At 54.4% G+C, this 23,776-nt stretch overlaps 3 protein-coding genes and 2 gene segments (V, D, J or C); all 5 read right to left on the reverse strand.

The window, feature by feature from the left end:
- Positions 1–20,487, reverse strand: part of LOC134553834 (M1-specific T cell receptor alpha chain-like) — a 225,863-nt gene extending 205,376 nt beyond the window's left edge. Inside the window, exons 1-2 of the mRNA XM_063403962.1 lie at positions 20,424–20,487; positions 19,283–19,563 (exon numbers count right to left, since the gene is read on the reverse strand). Coding sequence (XP_063260032.1) covers positions 19,283–19,563; positions 20,424–20,472 — 330 coding nt within the window. The 5' untranslated portion in view covers positions 20,473–20,487. The remainder of the gene's footprint in view (positions 1–19,282; positions 19,564–20,423) is intronic.
- On the reverse strand, positions 2,281–5,610 carry LOC134553831 (cyclin-dependent kinase inhibitor 1C-like). Its single transcript, XM_063403956.1, has 2 exons — positions 5,498–5,610; positions 2,281–5,050 (listed from the first exon to the last, which is right to left on the reverse strand). The coding sequence occupies exons 1-2, from the start codon at positions 5,571–5,573 to the stop codon at positions 4,128–4,130; spliced, it is 999 nt and encodes a 332-aa protein (XP_063260026.1). The 5' UTR covers positions 5,574–5,610; the 3' UTR covers positions 2,281–4,127.
- LOC134553862 (T cell receptor alpha variable 4-like) lies at positions 10,236–11,361 on the reverse strand. The segment is given in 2 exon segments: positions 10,236–10,739; positions 11,260–11,361. Coding segments are annotated over 2 exon segments (534 nt in total).
- LOC134553863 (T cell receptor alpha variable 26-2-like) lies at positions 17,349–18,739 on the reverse strand. The segment is given in 2 exon segments: positions 17,349–18,140; positions 18,621–18,739. Coding segments are annotated over 2 exon segments (534 nt in total).
- Positions 20,488–22,031: 1,544 nt separating the features above from the next.
- Positions 22,032–23,609, reverse strand: LOC134553851 (uncharacterized). The gene is made up of 2 exons (XM_063403985.1): positions 23,396–23,609; positions 22,032–22,914 (listed from the first exon to the last, which is right to left on the reverse strand). Exons 1-2 carry the CDS (start codon positions 23,469–23,471, stop codon positions 22,229–22,231), a joined length of 762 nt encoding a protein of 253 aa, XP_063260055.1. The 5' UTR covers positions 23,472–23,609; the 3' UTR covers positions 22,032–22,228.
- Between the last annotated feature and the right edge of the window lie 167 nt (positions 23,610–23,776).

A 23,776-nucleotide genomic window follows, 5' to 3' on the forward strand; every position in this document is an offset into this window, starting at 1 on the left:
GGAAATTTGACTTAGCTTAAGGTGGTGCTTCAGAGCGCAGTAATAAATCCCAGTGTCCTGAAGAGAGACTCCTGCTATTTCTAAGGGGGCTGTTTTATTTTTGTAGACCATCGTAGAGAATTGGCCTTTGCGGTACTTGGCATTCTCTGCAGTTTCATATGCTTGCAGGAGAAATGTCAAAGTTTCTCCTGGGAGCTTGCGGTACCAGAAGAAGTTCAAATTGGTGACACTCTGCTTTATGGTGGGCTGGCAAGGAATAACCACTTGCTGTCCAACTTTGACTAGCATGTCAGAGAAGAATTGCTTCAGGGGGTCACCTCCAACAAGACCTGCAACACAGGCATAAATGTGTCTGCAGAGAAGTTTACTTCCTTCTCTCACTCGCTCTGTGCTTGAAACTGCCCCAATCTTTGCTGTCTTTCCAAAGAAATTGAAATAGATATCTACACCCATCCCCCTTCTACATTTCTCCCTGACCTCATCCTCTTGTTGATAGACACTTCCAAATAACTTACTAAAAACCATGAGAGACAACAGGAAGGACATGAATATACCCACCTGACTGGATTAGCAGGACACATGCTGGCACAGCAATGGTGAACATCATTTTTCCCAGCTCAAGAATCCTTTTCCTTTGCGAGGCTCTCAGCACACTCAGCAGAACACTCTTGGTAGCAGAATGAAAAGGCAGCACCCTGCAGAGAGGGTGCAGTGCATGTGTGACACAGTCACACCTCTGCAGCGTGGAGGGCTGGAATGATGCCCATATACCACAATTTTCTGTGTTACTAATACAGCCCCTTTTGCCTTTGCTTGTCTCCACAGCCGAGTGGACTGTCTCGGTGGCTTCTTGTACTTTTCATTGGGCTTCCTTCTTTGTTCATGACATTCACTTTTCAAGGTAATGTCTCTGCCTCTCTGCAGCGTGTGTCTGCTTTTGTGTGCCCCTTGATGGTGCGCGGGCTTCTGACAGCACAGCAGCTCCTCAGGGCGTCCTCAGAGCATTCAGGGCTCTGGGAAACACAGGTGGCATGTTCTTCTCAAAGAGTTTTGGGTTTCTCTCAGTTCAGCCTCTGATATTTTGGAAGCAGCTGTTCAGTGTTTCTCCACACGTGACGACTCAGCAGATGAGGGAGGAAGTTGATTGGTGGGGAAAAGGTATTTTAATGTGTGAACATATGAATTTCTAAAATAGGGTGATGGAATCCTGGTTCCAATGGGTTAGCTTAGGGCTGGCTGGGGGGGAACAAACTAAGGAGGAGGAGGAGGAATCTGCAGTCCCATCCACAGTGCAATTCTATGCCTGTGCAAGGCATAAAGGCAGGACTTGAAGCTTTCCAGCCACTGTTGGCACAGTAAAAGGAAAGGGACTGAGATGGGGACAGAGAAAGGAGGAAAAACCCTGATGTGTGGATCTCGTGAGCAGAGAAGTGCCAAAGAGCAGCTCCTGAGCAGCACCTCTCTCCCTCTCCAGCCTCCTGGCAAATCCTGAGCTTTTGCTCTTTCTCATTTTGGTGCATACTTTGACTACAACAGAGAGGGAGATCTTCACTGCTGGGCATCTGATTCTGCTGCAATGTGTTTTTCATCAGCTGAGGCTGCAAGGTGAGGATGTGAATCAAAGAGCCTCAGCTGAAATCTCCCCAGGTGGTGAACAGCCCCTGCCCAAAGCAGCCACTGTTCTTTGAGAACCCAGCAATGCCCAGAAGGTACCTGGGCTGGCTGGTCCCTGATGTCCCATAGGCACAGTGATCTCAGTGCAAGGTGCAGATGTTTGTGACAGACTGCCCAGCCAGTGAGAGCACTTTGAAAGCTACAGTGGGAAGGAGCTGGTTTGTGCCTTGCCTGTGGGAGGGCAGTAAGGTGTCACTATTGGACACAAAATAAAAATGCTTGGCTCCAGTCAGGAGGCAGAAGAGAATCAGAACGCTTTATTTACAATTCTTTCAGCCTTTTTATAACATGCTGTGCTAAAAAGGCACATTATTGGTCCATACGATGGACACGTCTCTCCATTGGTTAAGTAACACAAACAACACCTGGGAGAGAGGTTGTTATGGGAAAGGAATATTTTTTACTTAGAAATGTTATGAGAAGAATAGTTATTTACACAAAGTTGTTTGGGAAAGAAAAAACTGTTGAAAAGTTTCCCTTGGAAAAGCCAGCAGCCCTCACGCTTCAGAAATATCTGTCCCACAGTAAGGTACTCATGTTTTCCCCTTTGGACACAAGGTCCTGCACCTGGGGAGGAACAACCCCATACACCAGTATGTGCTGGGAACTGCCCAGTTTTTAAGAAGATTTGCAGAAAACAGCCTGGGGGGTTCTGCTGGATACCAGGCTGACAATGAGCCAGTAGTGCTCCCTTGCCTCAAAGAAGGAACTCAAAAAACAAACCCTATTCTCTTGTACTCTCTAGTACTTGGGACAGCAGCTGTGTCTTGTGCTGGTGAGGGACAGAGACAAGATTTCCAGCTGCAGGGATGCACTCCAAATACTCTCACACCGAATTAAGATAGGAATCCAAACTGTTACGAAGCCATTCTTGTGGGGGCCTGAAATTATCAGGAAAACTGAGCTTTGCAGGTGCAGGATAGAGATGGCTGAAGATACAGGAGGTTGTGTTTCAGTGCCTCTGCTGTGGGCAGATCTCTGCCAGGTTTGATCTGTTGCTGCTCAGCTGCAGTGAACCTCCTTCTGCTTGGTCCTGGCTGCTTTGTGGAGCTTGTGGGCAGAGCAGCAGAGGGAATCCCTGCTGTGAGCAGCATGTTCCCTTGTGAGGAGGTGTGGGTCTGATATTTCTGGGTCTGAGAGGTTTTAGCCTGCTAGCAGCTGCTAACTTTTTTCCCAAGGGAAAATTTCTCAAGAAAGCTTCTTCTCAAAACAATCTGGGCAAACAACTATCCTTTCTCAAAACAATCTTCTCCAGGTGGTGTTTTGCCTTTCTAGTTCTCAAAAAACCCAATTTTAGCTGTTTCTCTAGTTTAACCAATGGGATTAGAGAGGTGCCATTCCTATTCACCAATCATGTTAAGTATGTATAGGGACACCTTATAAAAAGTAGTAAGAATTAGACAATAAAGCTTTTTCTATGCTCTTTGCCTTCTGAAATATTTGGAGTCTCTCATCTTTTTTTTTTTTTTTTTTTTGTGTCCTACAGTGACAAGGGAGGCACACAAACACACACATGCTCATGTCACTCATGTCACTCATGCAGAAATCTGCACCCAAAACCACTTGCAGAGAAGCCCAGGCACAAGAACACATGCAGAAACACGGCAAACTGTGCACTCAGCTGGGGACACCCTGGGGGCAGCCCCATCAGGGATGCTGCAGCGTTCTGGAGAAGGGCAAGGCCCCAGGTGGGCTAATGGTGTTGTTTGAAGACAGCACAGAGGGGAGGTGAGTTGAGAGCTTTGAAGTATTCAAGAAGTCATGGGCAGTACGTGTCTGCTCTGTTGGGCCTTGTACTGAAAATTTGGGAAGTCCCTACAGTGCCCTGTGCAGGTGTCATGGCAGAAATAACCTTACAGCATGTAAGGAGAAAATGTATGATTGTTTGCATGTTTGTTTCTTGGGGTTTTGTATACAAAATATAAGGTACCAGGGTGTGGGAGGGAAGCAGAAGATCTTTCTTGTTGGGGTCTTTGGAAAATCCACCAGGGTCTGTATAATGCTGTATGAACAGAGGATTCCAAGCATCTGAAAGAATGCAAAGTTTAATTCCCATCTATACTCCTGCTTTTATTCTGTGTTACTAATACAGCCCCTTTATTATGACATTTGCTACCAAACCCTTGGTTCTGAGTTCAGGGAGGGACCCTGCAGCCCTTCTTCCCCCATGACACCTCCTTGATACAGAAGAGGAGCAGACGAAACAAGCCAGAAGAATTTTCCTCATACAATGTTATGTGGGGTACAGCCAAACCCAGGAACCGGCCACTTCTTGCCAACAGGGCCATAAAGACCCACTGGAACCCACAGCCTCTTGCCAGGGGCAAGCACACACCTCAGACCTCCAGCCCTTTTGGGGCAACTTGGAAATCTGATGCTCAACCACCCATCAAGAGGGAACTCTGTATGTAGCCTTTAAGGCTGGGTGTCAGCCTTTAAGACAGGTCTAGGTTTTACCCTGTCTCCTGAGGTAAACTCAAAGGATTCTGAGATGTGTAAAAGAAGTTTGTGGTCTCAACACTGAACCGTTGTGAGGAGCACGTGAAGAAGCCCAAGACCCCTACAATCCCTTCTTTTATGGGTGGAAAGCTTGAACTCCTGTCAGTGCTGATGCCGGTGTCAGGGATGGTGTCATTGCTGGTGCCTGGTGATAGTATTGGTTGCGGTGTTGGTGTCAGTGTAAATGTCGGTGTCGGTGCCGGGGCGAGTGTTGGTGTCGGTTCTGGTGTCAAAGTCGGTGTCGGTGCCGGTGCTGGTGTCGATTCTGGTGTCAATTCCAGTGTCAGTTCCAGTGTCGGTTCCGGTGTCTGTTCCAGTGTCGGTTCTAGTTCTGATGCAGGTGTAGGTTCCGGTTCCACTGCCAGTGTCAGTTCAGTTGCCGGTTCCGGTGTCGGTTCCGGTGTCTGTGCCGATTGCGGTACCGGTGCCGATGTCGGGAGCTCCCCCCCAGCCCGGGCCCGGCAAGGCCCGGCGGGCGGAGCGGCAGCGCCCCCTGCTGGCCGCGGCCGGCGCTGCGCCCCCGGCCCCGCCCGGCCCCGCCCGCGGCGGTTCGTGCCCGGCCGCAGCCCCGGCTCCTCTGCCCGTGCGCCCAGCGCGCAGTAATACACGGCCGCGTCCCCGCGCCGGGGCCGCCACAGCCACAGCGCGCTCCAACGCCGATCCGCCGACACCCTCAGCTGTGCTAAAATGTCCGGAAGATCCTTGAGTCCTTTGTGAGCGCTCACGAGGAGTTCGGGTCCTCGTCCCGGGAGCAGACGGTACCAGTAGATCATCTCGTTGGTCTGGATTTTGGGATGTGAGCAGTTGATGTTGATGCCGCTGCCCTCGGTGGTCTCCAGTGATGGCTCCTGCTGTACCTCGGCTCTGGCCACAACCACTGCCAGGGAGAAAAGAAGAATCACTTTCCATCAGCAGAAAATGTCATGCACGCAGAGAGGGGAGACGGCAGAGGAGGACAGACCACAGGTAGCTGTGATATGTTCTGAGAATAAAGCATGCAGAGACTATTTCTCCGAGAGTGATTACTTGGCGTTAAGAATGTGGAATATTTTGGAGAATTCTTAGACTGCAGAAGGGGAGACTGGAATGAGGAAAAAAGGCTGAAATGAAAGGATGGATAGAGGATTGAATGAATGAATAAAGAAATGGAGTAGTAGAGAAGGCAAGCCGGGAGAGAACGGATTCATTGAGGAGAGGAGGGTTGAGGGCAATGGGTGAAAAAGAAGTAAGGACGAGCGGGAGTGCCAGAGACAAATCCCGAGCCCAGTACTTATCCCAGGCAGACCCAGACACAGCCCCGGCTCCCGCCGCCAGCGGAACGCACCGAGCAGCACCGCGGCCAGCGCCGCCAGCCCCGCGCCCCGACACCGCCGCATGCTGCCGCTCCGCCCGCCGAGCATCGCCGGCCCCTCAGCCTCGGCTCTCTGCTGCGGCCCTGCCGCCTCCTCTCCGACACCCCCACTCCTCTTCTGTCCCCTCCGCCGCCGCAAGCTCCGCCCCGGGGCTGAGCCCTGCACCGGTGCTGCTCGGGCCCTGGCCGGGTCCTGGCAGGGAACGGAGGGGAGGCGGGCGCGGCGGGAGCGGGGCGGCGGCAGAGCCTCTGCGCGTTGGAGGCGGCAGGGCCGGCGTGGAAGGCAGGGGATGGAGCTGGTATCATGGAGCTCAAGATTGACATCCCTGCATTTCTTTCACTCCTATAATCAGTTCTCTCACATCCCCTCTTTGCTGTCAGGTGAGGACTCCTGAATTATCCTTCCAGGCACTGGAGAGAAATCCATTCCCACAGGATACAGGACCTGGGCATTAAACTTCATTAAACTTTCTCTGTGTCCACAACCAATCTGATGCAGCACAGGGAAGAGCAACTGTGTCTGGAGAGACCTGTCCGTGTGTGTGTGTCTGTGTGTCTGTGTGTCTGTCTGTGTGTGTGTGTGTGTGAGCACTCTCAGCCATTCTGAGGCACTCTGAACATTTCAAGCAGAATTAAGCTAAAACGCCAAATTTGGGTGAAGCCATCGTCGTCGGTGCTGACAATTGGCAGTAGCAGAGAGTGATGTTTAGAGCAGATGGAAAAGGAGGGCTCAGGAAGCAGGGGCTGCATTTCAGGTCCTCTTCCCCGAACAAATCTCCCGCAGGATGCTACATCATTGTTCAGCTGCTCTCAGGCTCCTTCTGAGTCTGGGAAAATGCTGCTCTGTGACGCTCAGGGCAGAGCAGTGGAGGGCATCTCCAGTGCCATCAACACATGTCACTTGTTGATAGGACACAGACAGTAGGACACAGACACACATACACACAGAGGCTCCTGCTCATCGAGGTAGATTAATGCTCGAACTTGTGCTCCCACAGGGATTCCTGTGGGCCCTGCCTGAACACAAACCAGGAACACAGGCAAGGACACCATCAGCTGCTAAGGAAGCCCGACAATAACTGCAGCAGGACTGGAGCCTTGTAGGGAAGGACAAGGAGTCAGGCAAGCCCATGGCATAGTTTGTGAATTCACAGGCTGAACGGAGGGTGAAATGTCCAACGAGGCACAAATGCTTTTTCAAAGGCAGTTTTAACAGTGCAGGATCAAAACCAGCAGCCCAATGCTGACATATGGGGAGGCAAAACCCAGTGACCATCAGGGTGAGCTGAGGAGGGAAGAAGGGAGGGTGTATATATAAGTGTGTGGGAATATCTAGGTATTGGGATGTTCTTTATGTGTGCACATTTCTGGACAGGAACGTTCACACAGATGTGCGTGCAAGTGCTGGGGTGCAGGAGTAGGAATAGGAGGGAGCATGCGTGTTTGCACGTCTGGGGGGACGTGCCAGAAGGAGAAGTGTCAGTGCTTGGGTCTGCTTTGGAACTGTGTGTGCACACAGCTCTTCATAAATGCAGAGCTAGGAGTGACTCTTTGGCAGTGTGCAAGCGCCAGAGTTTGTTCGTGCTACGGTGAACTCGTGTATGTGCAGTAGGAGTTCTTTAATAATTTCTTCTTCTACTCTGGGTGCTGCTTTATTCCCAGAAAGGCTTCAGGGAGGCTTAGGGATGTGATGGAACTGAGCAGAAGCAGCACCAGTTAAAACGAGGGCAAATAGGCACTGAGTGTGTCAGCCTTTCTCCTGTCATTTGTCTGCAGGTCCCCTTCCTCCCGGAGCAATGAGCCAACATCTCCTCAGCCTTCCTTTGGCTGCCAATAGACTCAGAAACACCTTCCCTGATTCCCTGCCCGCTGCGGAAACGCTCCTCTCCAGCAGAATTGTTTTGTCCACGTTGCAGGGCAGCATCCTTGTGCTCGGAGGGGTCTCTCACGGGAGGCCAGGCCGTGTGCTGGGCCCGTGTGCTGAACCCCGGCCGGGGTGCCGCGGGTTCCACGTTCGGCTCGGTCCCTGCCCCGCCCGGCGGCGTCAGCCGGGAGCGGAGCGGCCCCTGCTGGCCCCGCCCGCGGCGGTTCGTGCCCGGCCGCAGCCCCGGCTCCTCTGCCCGTGCGCCCAGCGCGCAGTAATACACGGCCGCGTCCCCGCGCCGGGGCCGCCGCAGCCACAGCGCGCTGCTCCGCCCGTCCTCCGACACCCTCAGACTCCCCTCCGGCTCCAGCACTGGTTTTGCGCCTCGGACAGCCGTCACTATCCGCTGGGGTGCTTGGTTTGGGAACTGACGATACCAGTGAGTAGAGTCGGCACTAATTTGAGGGTGCGAGCAAGTGAGGTTCAGGCCGGTGCCCTCGGTGGTCTCTGCCCACGGACTCTGCTGCACTCGATCTGTGTCCGCAGCCACTCCTGGGAAAGAAGAAAGAAAGGACAAACATCGCCAAAACCGTGTGGTTCTGAGGGTTCTTTTGCTAGACAGAGTCACGAATAGCGGCCACAAGGCAGAGCCAGACTGGAAGGGAATGTGAGGAATTCGAAATTCGTGCATGCAGAGATTAGGCTGAAGACAGGTCCACACATGCACGGATGGATGGAGAAAGGAAAAGTTAAAGTGAGGAACAGAACGCTGTATTCGGGGTAAAAATAAACACTGAATATACGGGACAAAATACAGGTGCATGGGAAAGTAGGTATACATGCAAGCAGGCTTTACCGACACAAATTATGAAGACTTCTTGGGATGAGAGAAGGCAGAGAGGCAGGGAGAGAGAAAGAGCTGCTGAAGAGAGGGAAAAATCCGCGCCAGTCTCCCCGGGGAATACCCCAGTTCCCTTCGTGTCAAGCCCCCGCGCACCGAGCAGCACCGCGGCCAGCGCCGCCAGCCCCGCGCCCCGACACCGCCGCATGCCGCCGCTCCGCCCGCCGAGCATCGCTGGCCCCTCAGCCCCGGCTCTCTGCTCCGGCAGCGCCGCCTCCTCTCCTCTGTTCTCCCCTCCTCCGCCAGCTCCACCCCGGGGCTGAGCCCTGCCCGGTGCCCCTCGGGGTCTCGCCGGGTCCTGGAAGGGAACGGAGGGGAGGCGAGCGCCGTGGGAGGGGGCAGCGCTCGGAGCTGGGCCAGTGGAGACGGCGGGGCCAAGTGCGCTGGCCTGGAGTTGTTTGTCCCGGGGAGCACAGGTCTGACAGATTATTTTCTCTCTTCTCCTCCACCATCTATTCCTTCCCGTTCCCCCTCCACTGGCACCTGGGGATTTCAGCATTGTCCTTCGGGGCTCGCGTTTGTAAGAAGAGACAAAGGCACAGGAGGTGGAGGACCCTGCTGGCCTCAGGACCCTGGGCTCCTTGCCTGTCAAAGTGAGAGTCTGTGCCGGCAAAGATTGAAAAGGTGGAGAAACAGTTCTGCAATGTGGGAAATGCCAGTTACCCTGGCAGAAGCAGGAAGCAAAAGTGGTCTGGGATAAGTTCCTTGTGTCTGTTGGTGTCACAAGAATAAACTCAATCAGTGCTGCAAGGCAAGGGAACCGCTTTACCCCAGACGAAAGGGTGGCCCCGGCAGGGCTGGGGAGTACCTGGTAGAACAAAGAAACGAACACTTGGCTGAGCTCTGACAAGCATTTACAGTTTGGTGGAAAGGACCTTTGCCGGATAAGGACTGACTGTTGCCTGTGGCAACTCATTCCATATCTGGCAACTCCTGTTTCCCTGGGTTTTTATTTGCCCAACTCCCAACTGCCGAATTTAAATGCTCAAGGAGTTCCATGAATGGAGAGATGCAAATTTTTTTTTTTTTTTTTTTTTTTTTTTTTTTTTTTTTTTTTTTTGTGAGAGAGTGGCAGCAGTTTGATTCATTAAAATAAAACAGACTTAACAAAATTCAATGGTAAATGCAAGAGTGGTTGAACAGGATTTCGTGGCAAGGTACAGTTGTTTATTTCCTGCAGAGATCACAGATAAAATTGTCAGGGAGATCCGTCCAGTCCCAAGGATCAAAATGGACAGCCTTCCACTCTGTGGCAAGTTTAGATGTGACTACATCCAGATGTAGTCTTAAAATACCTGAATAGTTTATGTTGAAAGAATATTAAATGCATAATGACTCCTATATATGAGGTAACTTTTTAAAATTTCAGTCTAGCATGCTATTGCCAGCTCCTCACATGAAAGACATTGAGTTGTCACTTGGCCTTCACAACAGGCAAAAAAGAGCTCAACAGCTTTGAGAAGAGAAGGACAGAGGAAAGAGAAGAACCAGCCTGATAAGGGCTGGGTGGGAATGTGTGCCCTCACTGATGTATTTTTGAGACAACACTTGCAAACCTTTGTAGACAGGCCAGAGGATGCCACATTCACTGGAAGGCAGAGCCCTTTCTGAAGGAGCAAGAGATGGCATGGGAAAGACCCTGCTGCCCTGCCTGCCCCACGCAGACCTTCACACTGTGCTCGTGTAGCTGTGTCCAGGCGGGGCTGTTGGCTGCTGCCCGCACTGAGCAGAGGGGCTGAGCACCGGCGGTGACTCCAAGTTGGAGCTGCGGGTGCCGGTGCTGGTGCTGGTGCCAAGGTCTGTGTCGGTGCCAGTGTCAGTTCTGGTGACTGTGCTGTGTGTGTGCCGTTGTCGATTTCGATGTCGCTGCCGGCACCGTTTGTGATGTCGGTGTCGGTTCTGGTGTCGGTTCTGGTTCCGATGCAGGTCTAGGTTCCAGTTCCACTGTCAGTGTCGATCCCATTACCGGTGTCAGTGCCTCATGCGGTTCCGGTGTCGGTGCCGGTGTCGGGAGCGCCCCCCAGCCCGGGCCCGGCAAGGCCCGGCGGGCGGAGCGGCAGCGCCCCCTGCTGGCCGCGGCCGGCGCTGCGCCCCCGGCCCCGCCCGGCCCCGCCCGCGGCGGTTCGTGCCCGGCCGCAGCCCCGGCTCCTCTGCCCGTGCGCCCAGCGCGCAGTAATACACGGCCGCGTCCCCGCGCCGGGGCCGCCACAGCCACAGCGCGCTCCAACGCCGATCAGCCGACACCCACAGACGACCTTCTCTCTCCGGCAGCTCTTTGGACCCTTTCACAATGACTGCGAGGAGTTTGGGTTCTCCTCCCGGGAGCTGATGGTACCACTGGATCCACTCGTTGGTCTTGATTTTGGGATGTGAGCAGTTGATGTTGATGCCGCTACCCTCGGTGGTCTCCAGAAACGGCTCCTGCTGCACCTCGGCTCTGGCCACAGCCACTGCCAGGGAGAAAAGAACAATAATTTTTTCTTTAGTAGAAAATGCCATGCAGGGGGAGATGGGAGAGGAAGACAGATCAGAGCGAGCTGGGATATGTTCTGGTAATAAAGGATGGAGAGATTATTTCTCGGAGAGTGCTTGTTTGAGGACAAGAATGTTTGAGGGGTGTTTAGGGGAAAATCAGAAGGAAATGACAAAACTACGCTGGCTGAGAGGGATGGATGGATGGATGGATGGATGGATGGATGGATGGATGGATGGATGGATGGATGGATGGATGGATGGATGGATGGACGGATGGATGGATGGACGGATGGATGGATGGATACAGACATGGAGTAAAAAAGAAAAACAGGGAAGCAATTACATCACTGAGAGAAGAAAGTATGACGGCAGAGGAGGGGACAGAGGGTGAAGAAGAACCGAAAAAAAATGGGCGAATAAGAGATGAGTCCTGAGCTAGAGCTGGTCTCACACTGCCCGCTGACCCGGATGCCCCCGGATGCCAACGCAACGCACCGAGCAGCACAGCGGCCACAGAGTGCCATATCCTGCGGCTCCACCCGCTGAGCATCGCAGTCCTGTCCTGTCCTGTCCTGTCCTGTCCTGTCCTGTCCTGTCCTGTCCTCTCCTCTCCTCTCCTCTCCTCTCCTCTCCTCTCCGCCGCCGCCAGCTCCGCCCCGGCCGGCCTCAGCGCCCGCCTCTCACAGCACCAGCACCATCAGCGACACAACAATTTGGGCACGGCCAGCGACAAGAGACAGCCGAGTCCCGTGGAGCCACACACAAATCTGTGCTTCACGTGTGTCCCTGCAAACGGGGCTACTCCAAGAGCTCACAAGGCACGAACACAGCACCAGCCCTGGGCTCTGCTCAGGACATGTGGGGCCAAAAGCAGCAGGGCTGCAGTGTGGGAGGACAAGGTCCCAGGCAAGCACAGCACAATCTTTCTTTCCTTAGAGACTGCACAAGGCAGAATTGAGTCAGAATAGTCGAAAATAATTTCCCAATGGAAGTACTAGGGTGGATGCCGTCAAAGCTATCAGACTATTCTAGACACATAGGGATGGAACTTCTGGTGAGCATGATGGTGAGCCCAGAGTCCCTTCCCCAACCTCAGCCTCGCACTGACACATCCCCTCCCTCCCCTGGGTTGTAGCACAGCCCAGGAAGCTCCCTGCACCAGGGTGTCTTGCACAGCACAGAGGTACAAGGCAGTGTCAGAGAGCTCCACTTGCTGCACCTGCAGGACACTGTATTTCCCCGTGGTGTTCAGGTGCGTGGTGAAACGGCCGCTGTGCTTGGGGCCAGGCCCTGCTTGATAGGAGAGCAGCTGTGGGCCTTGGCCTTGCCGTAGCTGGTACCAGAGCAGGGAATAAAAGTTATTGGTCTGGTATTTGCAGGTGGTGTGGAAGGGGTGTCCCTCCTTCACCGTGACTGCTCCATCTTCCTGGGTGACCGTGTTTTGCCCCGTGGTGCCTGGAATAAAGTGAAGGTCAGCAGCTCCACAGGTAAGGCGTATGAGAAGCAAATTGAAGTACTTGGAAAACGCTGGTGGAGAAAGCTCCCTGTCTTGTAGCAGAGTCCTGAGAGATTTTCAGCATGGATATGGAGCTGTTTGCCCCGCATCACACAAAGGATGACTTGAGAACTGTCTCTGCTCCTGCTCCTGATGCACAAAGGACCAGGAAACAGCCTGTCATGCCTGAACTTTGTGTGCTGGAACCAGCACCCCTCCAGCTGCCTGAGGAGCCTATCGAGGTACAGAAAAATAATTAATTCTGCTTCCCCATCCCTGTCACCTCTCAGGGCTCCTCAATCTCTGATTACATACAATGCTGGCTATGGATAGAAAGAGCCCTGGTTGTGTTTCCAGCCCGGAGAACCCTGGAAGCCGTGGCTGAGCTGTGTCGGTCAGGAGGCAGAATGGGACACCCTGTCAATGTCAGTGAAATGAGAACTTCGAGATGCCTGGGGCAGGTTTGACAAGATCTGAATATTGGCTTTCAAACAGGAGCACTATTTCACTGCAGAGACAGATGAGATCTCCTGAGGTGACAGCAGGAGAATGAGAAGAGGGAGACAGAGGGAGATGCATTGAACACGAGAGAAAAGGCAGAGAAGAGGTCTGAGGTTTCCCTTCTCTCCCTTCCCTTTTCCTTTACAAATCTATGAGCTTCTTGAGCAAACACTTGCAAAACCACAAAGAGAAACAGATTTTTCTCAGCCTTTCCACAATATTCACTGATACTTCCTCACACGGTACTGATAAGGAGGTTGGGGGTTTCCTGGAGAGAAGAAGAAGAAGGATGTCTTGGGGAAGAGGCAGGACTCACCCAGGAGCTGTCCCAGGAAGACGGTGAGGATGAGATAGGCGAGGTGCATGCCGAGCCCAAGGTGAGTGTTTGCTGAGTGAGGCAGAGTCACAAAGCTCGTCCCAGCGCTGAGAGAACAGAGCTGCCGGAAACCACTCTCGGGGGCAGCAAAGGAAGCAGCCGCGGGAGCAGGCAGGGAAATGAGCTGTCCTTGCCGTGCCTGAAATGCTCCTGCTGCGTTTGTGCCTCGTCCAGCAGCAGCGCCCGTGGCTCCCTCAGCCCTTGGCAGTGTGAGCATTCCGTGCCTCTGGGCCTCAGCCAGGGGCAGGGGCTGTTCCCGCTCAGCTCGCAGTGGAGTCCTCACGTCCGCAGCTGCAATCGCCAGCTGTGCTGCACCCCCAGGGCTGGGCACCGGGGAGCTCAGGGGCTCCTTCCCCACTGAGCTTTCTCAGCTTTCCGGGGTCACTGCAATTTCCTGTGGGAACAGGAAACCCCTCTGTCTCTGCTGCTTCTCCCCTGCCCGTCTTCATCTCCCTGGGATGAACACCTCTCTCCCTGCTCCCTCACTCCATGTCAACTCCAGAGTTATCCCATCCTCGTCTTTCTGATTTTATCTGAAACGGGTTTCTGACCAAAAACCTCGAGAATGATGTGAATAATGATGAACGTAATGATAATCATTGTAATAAGAACATTCTAATCCAATTGTTGTATCCTCCAATGGTTTAGAAGGAGGTTTCTAGAAAAGTGTGGGTCCTCAGGTTGTCATGGATTTCCCAGGTGAACGCTTACACTTCCTACACTTTCCTTCAAAGATTTTTTCCTTCTGAGGATTCAGAGCAAAGATGGTAAGACATGTACAGGGAGACGAGGATTCTTCCCAGTCATTGTTCTAAGACGAAAAAACCTGCAACCATCCTTGCGGATCCAGAGACAAATCACTGGCAGTCTCTCCTCTCCCATCATCTCTTTAACCTTTGTCACTGTGAAAGCTCAGCCTGAGCCAATTCACAGCCACAGCCGCTGTTTCCTAATGGCCCATCAATTAGGAGCTGCTGAGCTCTGAGCTCTCTCTTTCCTACCCTTATCACTGCCTTTTCCACTGCTATGCTTTGTTCATCACTTTCCCTTTTCCTTGTTCTGCCCTTGCAAAGGAAAAGGGACATCATTTGTGCCTTAGACAACCAGATACTCTGGCCTCTCTCGTGCCGTGACTGTGGCCTCTGCTGAACTTGCTAAGCCCAAGGAGTTCCTGAAGATGCTGACAGGTTCCTGTCCTCAAAAGGAAATGGGGTCTGTAGAGCCACTTTCTGTAGAGAAACCTTATGGGGAGCTCAGTGTATAAAGTGTCTCCCTCCAACACTTGCAGCATTGCTAAATCCTGGCATCTGTTTTTCCGAGAGCCTGAGAGGTTCCTAAGGGAAGGGAAATGTGGAAGGGAGGTGGGACAGAGGCCTCAGGTAAAAAGCATCTCTACTCCAAGAGAGTTATTGTTTTACCTTCTAGATGTTCTACAGTTTCAGGAAGATGCTGAATGCACATCCATGAGTGTGTGTGGATATCTGAGGATGAGGAGAATATGTAGAGAAGTGAATTCTAGGCTCGGGTGGGATTCAAAGTATCCCTGCCTTACCCATCCCAGTGAGAAAGCTGCTTCTTATGCCCCTGCAGGATGGAACAGAAACATTTCTGCAGGGACAGAGATTGAGATTTCTTTTTCACCTTAGAAAGCCTCGCTGCAAACCCCTCTCATGCCATGACCTAGGGTGGTGACAGCACCCCACGAATCAGCCCCTGTGAGCCGGTCGGTGCTGCTGTTTGTCAGTGGGCGCGGCAGGCGCTCTGCAGGAGCAGCTGTTCGCTTTGCCGAGGCGGCTGCGAGCAGCAGCAGGCGCGGGCGGAGGGCGAGAGGCGCTGGCAGAGGCGCGGGGCTCCGCAGTTGGGTGTCGGGCCGAGGGCGGCTCGGGAGCGAGGCCGTGCCGGGCTGTGCGTGGGGAGTGTGTGCGGGCAGGGGCGGGCTGGCAGCGTGTGCGGGCCCCGGGCGTGCCGGGCTGTGCGGGCTCGGTGCGGGCGGGCTCGGGGCACAGGAAGGAGCTGCGGGGCCGCGCGGGGCCCGGCGGGCGGAGCGGCAGCGCCCCCTGCTGGCCGCGGCCGGCGCTGCGCCCCCGGCCCCGCCCGGCCCCGCCCGCGGCGGTTCGTGCCCGGCCGCAGCCCCGGCTCCTCTGCCCGTGCGCCCAGCGCGCAGTAATACACGGCCGCGTCCCCGCGCCGGGGCCGCCGCAGCCACAGCCCGCTCCAACGCCGATCCTCCGACACCCACAGACGACCTTCTCTCTCCGGCAGCTCTTTGGACCCTTTCACAATGATTGTGAGTAATTCGGGTCCTCCTCCCGGGAGCTGACGGTACCAGTAAATGTAATCGTTGATCTTGATTTTGGGATGTGAGCAGTTGATGTTGATGCCGCTGCCCTCAATGGTCTCCAGTGACGGCTCCTGCTGCACCTCGGCCCTGGCCACAGCCACTGTCATGGAAAAAAGAACAATAATTTTTTCTTTAGTAGAAAACGCCATGCAGGGGGAGATGAGAGAGGAAGACAGATCAGAGCGATCTGGGGTATGTTCTGATAATAAAGTATGAAAAGATTATTTCTCGGAGAGTGCTTGTTTGAGGACAAGAATCTTTGAAGGGTGTTTTGGGGAAAATCAGAAGGAAATGACAAAACTACACTGGCTGAGAGAGATGGATGGATGGATAGATGGATGGATGGATGGATGGATGGATACAGACATGGCGTAAAAAAGGCAAACTGGGAAGCAGTGACTTCACGGAGGAAAGAGAATATGACGGCAGAGTAGAAATCAGGGGTTGAAAAAAACCCGAAAAGGAACAGGAGCATAAGAGATAAATATTGGGCTGGAACGGGTCTCACGTAGCCCTCGGACCCAGACATCCCCGCTGCCGCCACCCCCGCGCACCGAGCAGCACCGCGGCCAGCGCCGCCAGCCCCGCGCCCCGACACCGCCTCATGCCGCCGCTCCGCCCGCCGAGCATCGCTGGCCCCTCAGCCCCGGCTCTCTGCTGCGGCCCTGCCGCCTCCTCTCCGCCGCCGCCAGCTCCGCCCCGGCCGGCCTCAGCGCCCGCCTCTCACAGCACCAGCACCATCAGCGACACAACAATTTGGGCACGGCCAGCGACAAGAGACAGCCGAGTCCCGCCCCACACACCCAAGCGACACCCAAGCGATGGGAAACAGATCCACCTTGCACAGCTGTAATCGGCAGTGCTGTCCCCACTCGGCTGCACTCAGGCTCCTTCTGAGCCTGCGAAGCTGCTGCTCTCTGCTGCTCAGGGCCACAGCAGCGCTCGGTGTCCCTGCCTCAGTCAGGGAATTCCCTTCTCATGGGAGACACCCATGGACACACTCAGATACACAAATGCTTGTGCACACAAGTGTGGAGTCTTACAGAATTTTGTGCTTCTTACGTGTCCCTACAAACGGGGCTGCTCCAAGAGCACAAGGCAGGGACACACGAAGGAGCAATATCAGCTGATGACTCTGCTGAGGACACACGGTGCCACAAACAGCAGGGCAGAAGCGTTGTGTGGAAGGACAAGGTCCCCGTCAAACACAGGGCAAAGTTTCTGTTGTACATAAAGTGGAGATGAGTCAAAATAGACCAGCATATCTTCCTGAGGGCAACAATAGCAGGACAGGCACACCCATGGGGAGACAACCGGAACAGAACATTGGCATGAGCTGGGGGGAGAGGGAGAGAAAAGGCTGGGGCACACTGTCCAGCACAACAGGCTATGAGTGTCCCATTGAAGATGGCTGGAGCTTCTTCCTGAGAATGATAAAATCCCTGGCTGACACATCACTCTCCTGTGGTGGATCCATCCAGCACTGCAGTTGAGCCTTCTGCCTTCACTACTGCATCCCTTCCCAATATATCCTGGTGCCTTTCATGCCAATGTTCAGAAGAAGCCTTCTCCTTGGAATGGGAATGGCCCACACCTGGGAATGAACAGGCAGCAGTGCAGGAAATGAAAGCACAACCCCCATCATTAGGTGTGCTGGTTTGCACTCAGATCAGCTTGTAGGGAAACTGTTCCCTCAGGAAAGGGCCCGTAGAAATGAAGGACAGGTAGGAAAGGCAGCCCAAATGCCTGGGATTTACCAGTTTCTCTTACCTATTTCTGTCGCCTACTACCTGGATGAAAACCCTTAGAAAAGTCAAGATTGAATCAAAACAGAACATTGCATAGAGAGGTCAAATGTGCCAAAGCCCTCCCTTTGACTCCCAACATTCAGAGTTCATCCCTCGCTTTCTCAACACCTGATGCAGCTTTGGTATGGCTCAATCAAAATTTAGTCTCAGACTGAGACAATAGTTTCCCTCTGAAGGAATTAACTGCATGGATTTCATTAGTATTGATCCGTCATGAAATCTTACAATGTTCTGTTGGTAAGAAGGAGTCCCTCTCTGCTGGGAAAGGAAAGGGTCTCTCAGTGTCAGGTAAGGAATTTCAAACCTGGAGAGGTGTGTGAGTCAGCACAGACAGACAGACAGAACAATCACCAACCCACAGCTAGTTCAGTTGCCGGTTCCGGTGTCGGTTCCGGTGTCAGTGCCGATTGCGGTGCCGGTGTCGGGAGCTCCCCCCCAGCCCGGGCCCGGCGGGCGGAGCGGCAGCGCCCCGTGCTGGCCGCGGCCGGCGCTGCGCCCCCGGCCCCGCCCGGCCCCGCCCGCGGCGGTTCGTGCCCGGCCGCAGCCCCGGCTCCTCTGCCCGTGCGCCCAGCGCGCAGTAATACACGGCCGCGTCCCCGCGCCGGGGCCGCCGCAGCCACAGCGCGCTGCTCCGCCCGTCCTCCGACACCCTCAGCTCTCCTGAAATGTCCGGCAGCTCTTTGGACCCTCTAGCAGTGAGTGCGACGAGTTCGGGTCCTCGGCCCGGGAGCTGACGATAGAAATGGATCCAATCGCCGAGCTGTTTGGTAGGATGTGAGCAGTTGATATTGATGCTGGTGCCCTCGGTAGTCTCTACGAATGGCTCCTGCTGCACCTGGGCTTTGGCCACAGCCGCTGTCGTGGAGAGAAAAAGGACAAACCTGAAATCCTTCATTGCCGCACTGCACAGTACAAAGCCCGCAGAAACAGTCAGAAATGCACAGAGACTATGAGGAAAACACTTCCCAGAGGATTTCAAGATACACAGGTACAGAAGCGTCCATAAACAGTTTCTGGAGAGATGTATGCGAAAATGACAAAAAGATTAGCAGAGGCACTGCAGAACGGGAGTATGTTTGAGCAAGCACAAAAAGACAGGAAGGTTAGAAAGCGTAAGTACTGACTTCGGAAATTATAAAATAAGCGAAGTTTTAGCAGGATTGGGTAACAATAGAACCCGGAGAGGTCTGCGGGAGTATGGGATGGAGAGATGGAGGGATGAACGAGAGAACAGTTGGCAGTTGTGAGAAGAAGCCAGGCAGGACGGCAGCGTTCAGGGAGCTGCGGGATGAGACCAGAGCCAGGCGCGGCCCCTCGGCCGCCACCCCCGCGCACCGAGCAGCACCGCGGCCAGCGCCGCCAGCCCCGCGCCCCGACACCGCCGCATGCCGCCGCTCCACCCGCCGAGCATCGCTGGCCCCTCAGCCTCGGCTCTCTGCTGCGGCCCTGCCGCCTCCTCTTCACCGCCTCCAGCTCCGCCCCGGCCGGCCTCAGCGCCCGCCTCTCACAGCACCAGCACCATCAGCGACACAACAATTTGGGCATGGCCAGGGACAAACGACAGCCGTGTCCCGTGGAGCCACACACAAATCTGTGCTTCACGTGTGTCCCTGCAAACGGGGCTGCTCCAAGAGCACACAAGGCGCGAACACAGCACCAGCCCTGGGCTCTACTCTGGACATGTGGGGACAAAAGCAGCAGGGCTGTACAGAAGAAGGACAAGGTCCCAGGCAAGCCCAGCACAATCTTTCTTTCCTTAGAGACTGCACAAGGCAGAAATGAGTCAAAATTGTCCAGAATACTTTCCGTAATGAAGTGTCAGGGTGGACGGAGTCATAACTACCAGAGCAGTGAACCATATGGGGATGGAACTTCTGGTGAGCACTGAGCTAAGCCCAGCGTCCCCTCCCCAACCTCAGCCTCACACTGAAACATCCCCTCCCTCCCCTGGGTTGTTGCACAGCCCAGGAAGCTCCCTGCACCAGGGTGTCTTGCACAGCACAGAGGTACAGGGCAGTGTCAGAGAGCTCCACTTGCTGCACCTGCAGGACACTGTATTTCCCCGTGGTGTTGAGGTGCGTGGTGAAACGGCCGCTGTGCTTGGGGCCACTCCCTGCTTGATAGGAGATCAGCTGCGGGCCTTGGCCTTTCTGTAGCTGGTACCAGAGCAGGGCATTAAAACCACTGATCTGGTATTTGCAGGTGGTGTGGAAGGGGTGTCCCTGCTTCACTGTGACTGCTCCATCTTCCTGGGTGACCGTGTTTTGCCCCGTGGTGCCTGGAAGAAAGTGAAGGTCAGCAGCTCCACAGGGATGGATTACAGGCCGGAAAAACAACGTGGGTGTAATACCCCGGTAGAGAAAGCTCTCTGCCCTGCAGGAAAGTCCTGAGATGTGCAAAGGGAAATGAGAAAGAGGTTTTAGGCAGGATTTCAGAGCTCTCAGCACAGCAAGATCTTGACAAGAGCTGATCTGTTTTCCTGCTGCTACTTCTACTGCACAGACAACCTGGGAACAGCCTGAATTTTCTTTTCAGGCAAGTTGCCTGAGGAGCCCATCGAGGTACAGCAAAAGCATTCATTCTGCTTCCCAATCTCTGTCACCTCTGGGGGCTCCTTGATCCCTGGGTACACACAGAGCTGATCTTGGAACGAGGGAGCCCTGATTCTGTTGCCAACCCGGAGAAACCTGGAAGCCGTGGCAGAGCTGTGTCAGCCTGGAGGCAGAATGGGACACCCTATCAATACAAGGAAATTAAAAACAGTAAGGTGCCGGGGGCAGGTTTGAATGGGTCTGAGTATTTACATAAAAGTAGGAAGAATGTGGGACTATAGAGACAGCTGAGATCTCCGGAGGTGACAGCAGGAGGATGAGAAGAGAGATGAAAAGGAATGTCCATTGAAGGCGAGAGGAAAGACAGAGAAGCGGCTTGAGGTTTCCCCTCTCTCCCTTCCATTTTCTTCTTTACAAATCTATGAGCTTCTTGAGCAAACGCTTGCAAAATCACAAAGAGAAACAGATTTTTCTCAGCCTTTCCACAATATTCACTGATATTTCCTCACACGGTACTGATAAGGAAGTTGGTGTTTTCCTGGAAAGAAGAAGAAGAAGGATGTCTTGGGGAAGAGGCAGGACTCACCCAGGAGCTGTCCCAGGAAGACGGTGAGGATGAGATAAGCGAGGTGCATGCCGAGCCCAAGGTGCGTGTTTGTTGAGTGAGGCAGAGTCACAGAGCTCGTCCCAGCGCTGAGAGAAAAGAGCTGCCGGAAACCACTCTCGGGGGCAGCAAAGGAAGCAGCCGCGGGAGCAGGCAGGGAAATGAGCTGTCCTTGCCGTGCCTGAAATGCTCCTGCTGCGTTTGCGCCTGGTCCAGCAGCAGCGCCCGTGGCTCCCTCAGCCCTTGGCAGTGTGAGCATTCCGTGCCTCTGCGCCTCAGCCAGGGGCAGGGGCTGTTCCCGCTCAGCTCGCAGTGGAGTCCTCACGTCCGCAGCTGCAATCGCCAGCTGTGCTGCACCCCCAGGGCTGGGCACCGGGGAGCTCAGGGGCTCCTTCCCCACTGAGCTTTCTCAGCTGTCCGGGGTCACTGCAATTTCCTGTGGGAACAGGAGACCCCTCTGTCTCTGCTGCTTCTCCCCTGCCCTTCTTCATCTCCCTGGGATGAACACCTCTCTCCCTGGTCCTTCACTCCCACCCCGTTTTCCGAGTCAACTCCAGAGTGATCCCATCCTGGATATTTTGGTTTTATCTAAAATGGGTTTCTGACAAAAAAGCTCCAGTATGATGCAAATAATGATGAACATAAGGATAATCATTGTAATAAGAACATTCCAGTCGTACAGTTGTACCTCGCCATAGTTTAGAAGGAGGTTTCTAGAAAAGTGTGGGTCCTCCGGTTGTCACGGATTTCCCAGATGAAACCTTACCCACCCACACTTTCCTTCAAAGATTTTTTCCTTCTGTGGACTCAGAGCAAAGACGGTAAGACATGTACAGGGAGATGAGGATTCTCCTCAGCATTTGTTCTGAGAAAGCTCCAAGCACCCATGCTGATGACCGAGACAAATCAAAGGCAGGCTCTCCTCTCCTGGGGCTTCCATCTCCTCTCTCATCATCTCTTTAACCTTTGTCACTGACAAAGCTCAGCCTGAGCCAATTCACAGCCACAGCCGCTGTTTCCTAATGGCCCATCAATTAGAGATCAAAGAGCTCTGAGCTCTCTCCTTCCCTCCCTTTTTACCTAAGGTTACATTAGTATCATGGTGTGCTTTCTTGATCACTTTTCCTTTTCCTTGCTCTGTCCTTGGAAAGGAAAAGGGACATCATTTGTGCCTTAGAGAACCGGACACTCTGGCCTCTCACATGCCCTGACTGTGGCCTCTGCTGAACTTGCTAAGCCCAAGGAGTTCTTGAAGATGCTGAAATGCTCCTGTCCTCAAAAGGAAATGGGGTCTCTAGAGCAAGTTTCTGTATTGAAACATTATGGGTAGCTCAGTCTTTCAAATGTCTCCCTCCAACACTTGCAGCATTGCTAAATGCTGGCAGCAGCTTTTCAGAGAGCCAGAGAGGTTCCTAGCGTGAAGGGAAAGGGACCAATCGGTTTTCGGGGGAAGGGGGGTGGGACAGATGCCTCTGATGATTCAAAATGCTCTTGTACTGGAACAGATTGATTGTTTTTTCCCTAACAGATGTTCTACTGTTTCAGGAAGATGCTGAATGCACATCCATGTGTCTTTGGGGAAACCTGAGGATGAGAACCAAAAAGGTAAAGAGGTGAATTCCAGCGTCAGGTGGGGTTGAGTTATTCACCTGCCTTACACGTCCATGTAAGAATGCTGCTTCTTATGGACGTTGAAGGATGGAACAGAGACATTTCTGCAGGGACAGAGATGGAGATTCCTTTGTCACCTCAGAAAGCCTCGCTGCAAACCCCTCTCATACCATGACCTACGGAGGTGACAGCACCCCATGAATTAGCAAAGGCGGCTGCGAGCAGCAGCAGGCGCGGGCGGAGGGCGAGAGGCGCTGGCAGAGGCGCGGGGCTCCGCAGTTGGGTGTCGGGCCGAGGGCGGCTCGGGAGCGAGGCCGTGCCGGGCTGTGCGCGGCGAGTGTGTGCGGGCAGGGGCGCGCTGGCAGCGTGTGCGGGCCCCGGGCGTGCCGGGCTGTGCGGGCTCGGTGCGGGCGGGCTCGGGGCACAGGAAGGAGCTGCGGGGCCGCGCGGGGCCCGGCGGGCGGAGCGGCAGCGCCCCCTGCTGGCCGCGGCCGGCGCTGCGCCCCCGGCCCCGCCCGGCCCCGCCCGCGGCGGTTCGTGCCCGGCCGCAGCCCCGGCTCCTCTGCCCGTGCGCCCAGCGCGCAGTAATACACGGCCGCGTCCCCGCGCCGGGGCCGCCACAGCCACAGCGCGCTCCAACGCCGATCCTCCGACACCCACAGACGACCTTCTCTCTCCGGCAGCTCTTTGGACCCTTTCACAATGACTGCGAGGAGTTTGGGTTCTCCTCCCGGGAGCTGACGGTACCAGTAAATGTAATCGCTGATCTTGATTTTGGGATGTGAGCAGTTGATGTTGATGCCGCTACCCTCGGGGGTCTCCAGCGACGGCTCCTGCTGTACCTCGGCCCTGGCCACAGCCACTGTCATGGAAAAAAGAACAATAATTTTTCTTTAGTAGAAAATGCCATGCAGGGGGAGATGAGAGAGGAAGACAGATCAGAGCGAGCTGGGGTATGTTCTGATAATAAAGTATGAAGAGATTATTTCTCGGAGAGTGCTTGTTTGAGGACAAGAATGTTTGAGGGGTGTTTTGAGGAAAATCAGAAGGAAATGACAAAACTACACAGGCTGAGTGGGATGGATGGATGGATGGATGGATGGATGGATGGATGGATGGATGGATGGATGGATGGATGGACGGATGGATACAGACATGGTGTTAAAAAGGCAAACTGGGAAGCAGTGACTTCATGGAGGAAAGAGAATATGACGGCAGAGTAGAAATCAGAGGTTGAACAAGAACTGAAAAGGAACAGGAGCATAAGAGATGAATCTTCGGTTGGAACAGGTCCGACGTAGCCCTCGGACCCAGACATCCCCGCTGCCGCCAGCGGAACGCACCGAGCAGCACCGCGGCCAGCGCCGCCAGCCCCGCACCCCGACACCGCCGCATGCCGCCGCTCTGCCCTCCGAGCATCGCTGGCCCCTCAGCCCCGGCTCTCTGCTGCGGCCCTGCCGCCTCCTCTCCGCCGCCGCCAGCTCCGCCCCGGCCGGCCTCAGCGCCCGCCTCTCACAGCACCAGCACCATCAGCGACACAACAATTTGGGCACGGCCAGCGACAAGAGACAGCCGAGTCCCGCCCCACACACCCAAGCGACACCCAAGCGATGGGAAACAGATCCACCTTGCACAGCTGTAATCGGCAGTGCTGTCCCCACTCGGCTGCACTCAGGCTCCTTCTGAGCCTGCGAAGCGGCTGCTGTGTGCTGCTCAGGGCCACA

This window comes from Prinia subflava, chromosome 8 (assembly GCF_021018805.1).
Source record: "Prinia subflava isolate CZ2003 ecotype Zambia chromosome 8, Cam_Psub_1.2, whole genome shotgun sequence".
In the NCBI taxonomy this organism is placed as follows: domain Eukaryota; kingdom Metazoa; phylum Chordata; class Aves; order Passeriformes; family Cisticolidae; genus Prinia; species Prinia subflava.

Excerpts from the sequence above, each read along its gene's own strand:
- LOC134553831 (XM_063403956.1), bottom strand. The coding sequence starts at position 5,573 with ATGCTCGGCGGGCGGAGCGGCAGCATGCGGCGGTGTCGGGGCGCGGGG. Across the intron at positions 5,051-5,497 it reads GCTGGCCGCGGTGCTGCTCG|TGGTTGTGGCCAGAGCCGAG; the intron begins GTGCGTTCCGCT and ends TCTCCCTGGCAG.
- LOC134553851 (XM_063403985.1), bottom strand. The coding sequence starts at position 23,471 with ATGCTCGGAGGGCAGAGCGGCGGCATGCGGCGGTGTCGGGGTGCGGGG. Across the intron at positions 22,915-23,395 it reads GCTGGCCGCGGTGCTGCTCG|TGGCTGTGGCCAGGGCCGAG; the intron begins GTGCGTTCCGCT and ends TTTCCATGACAG.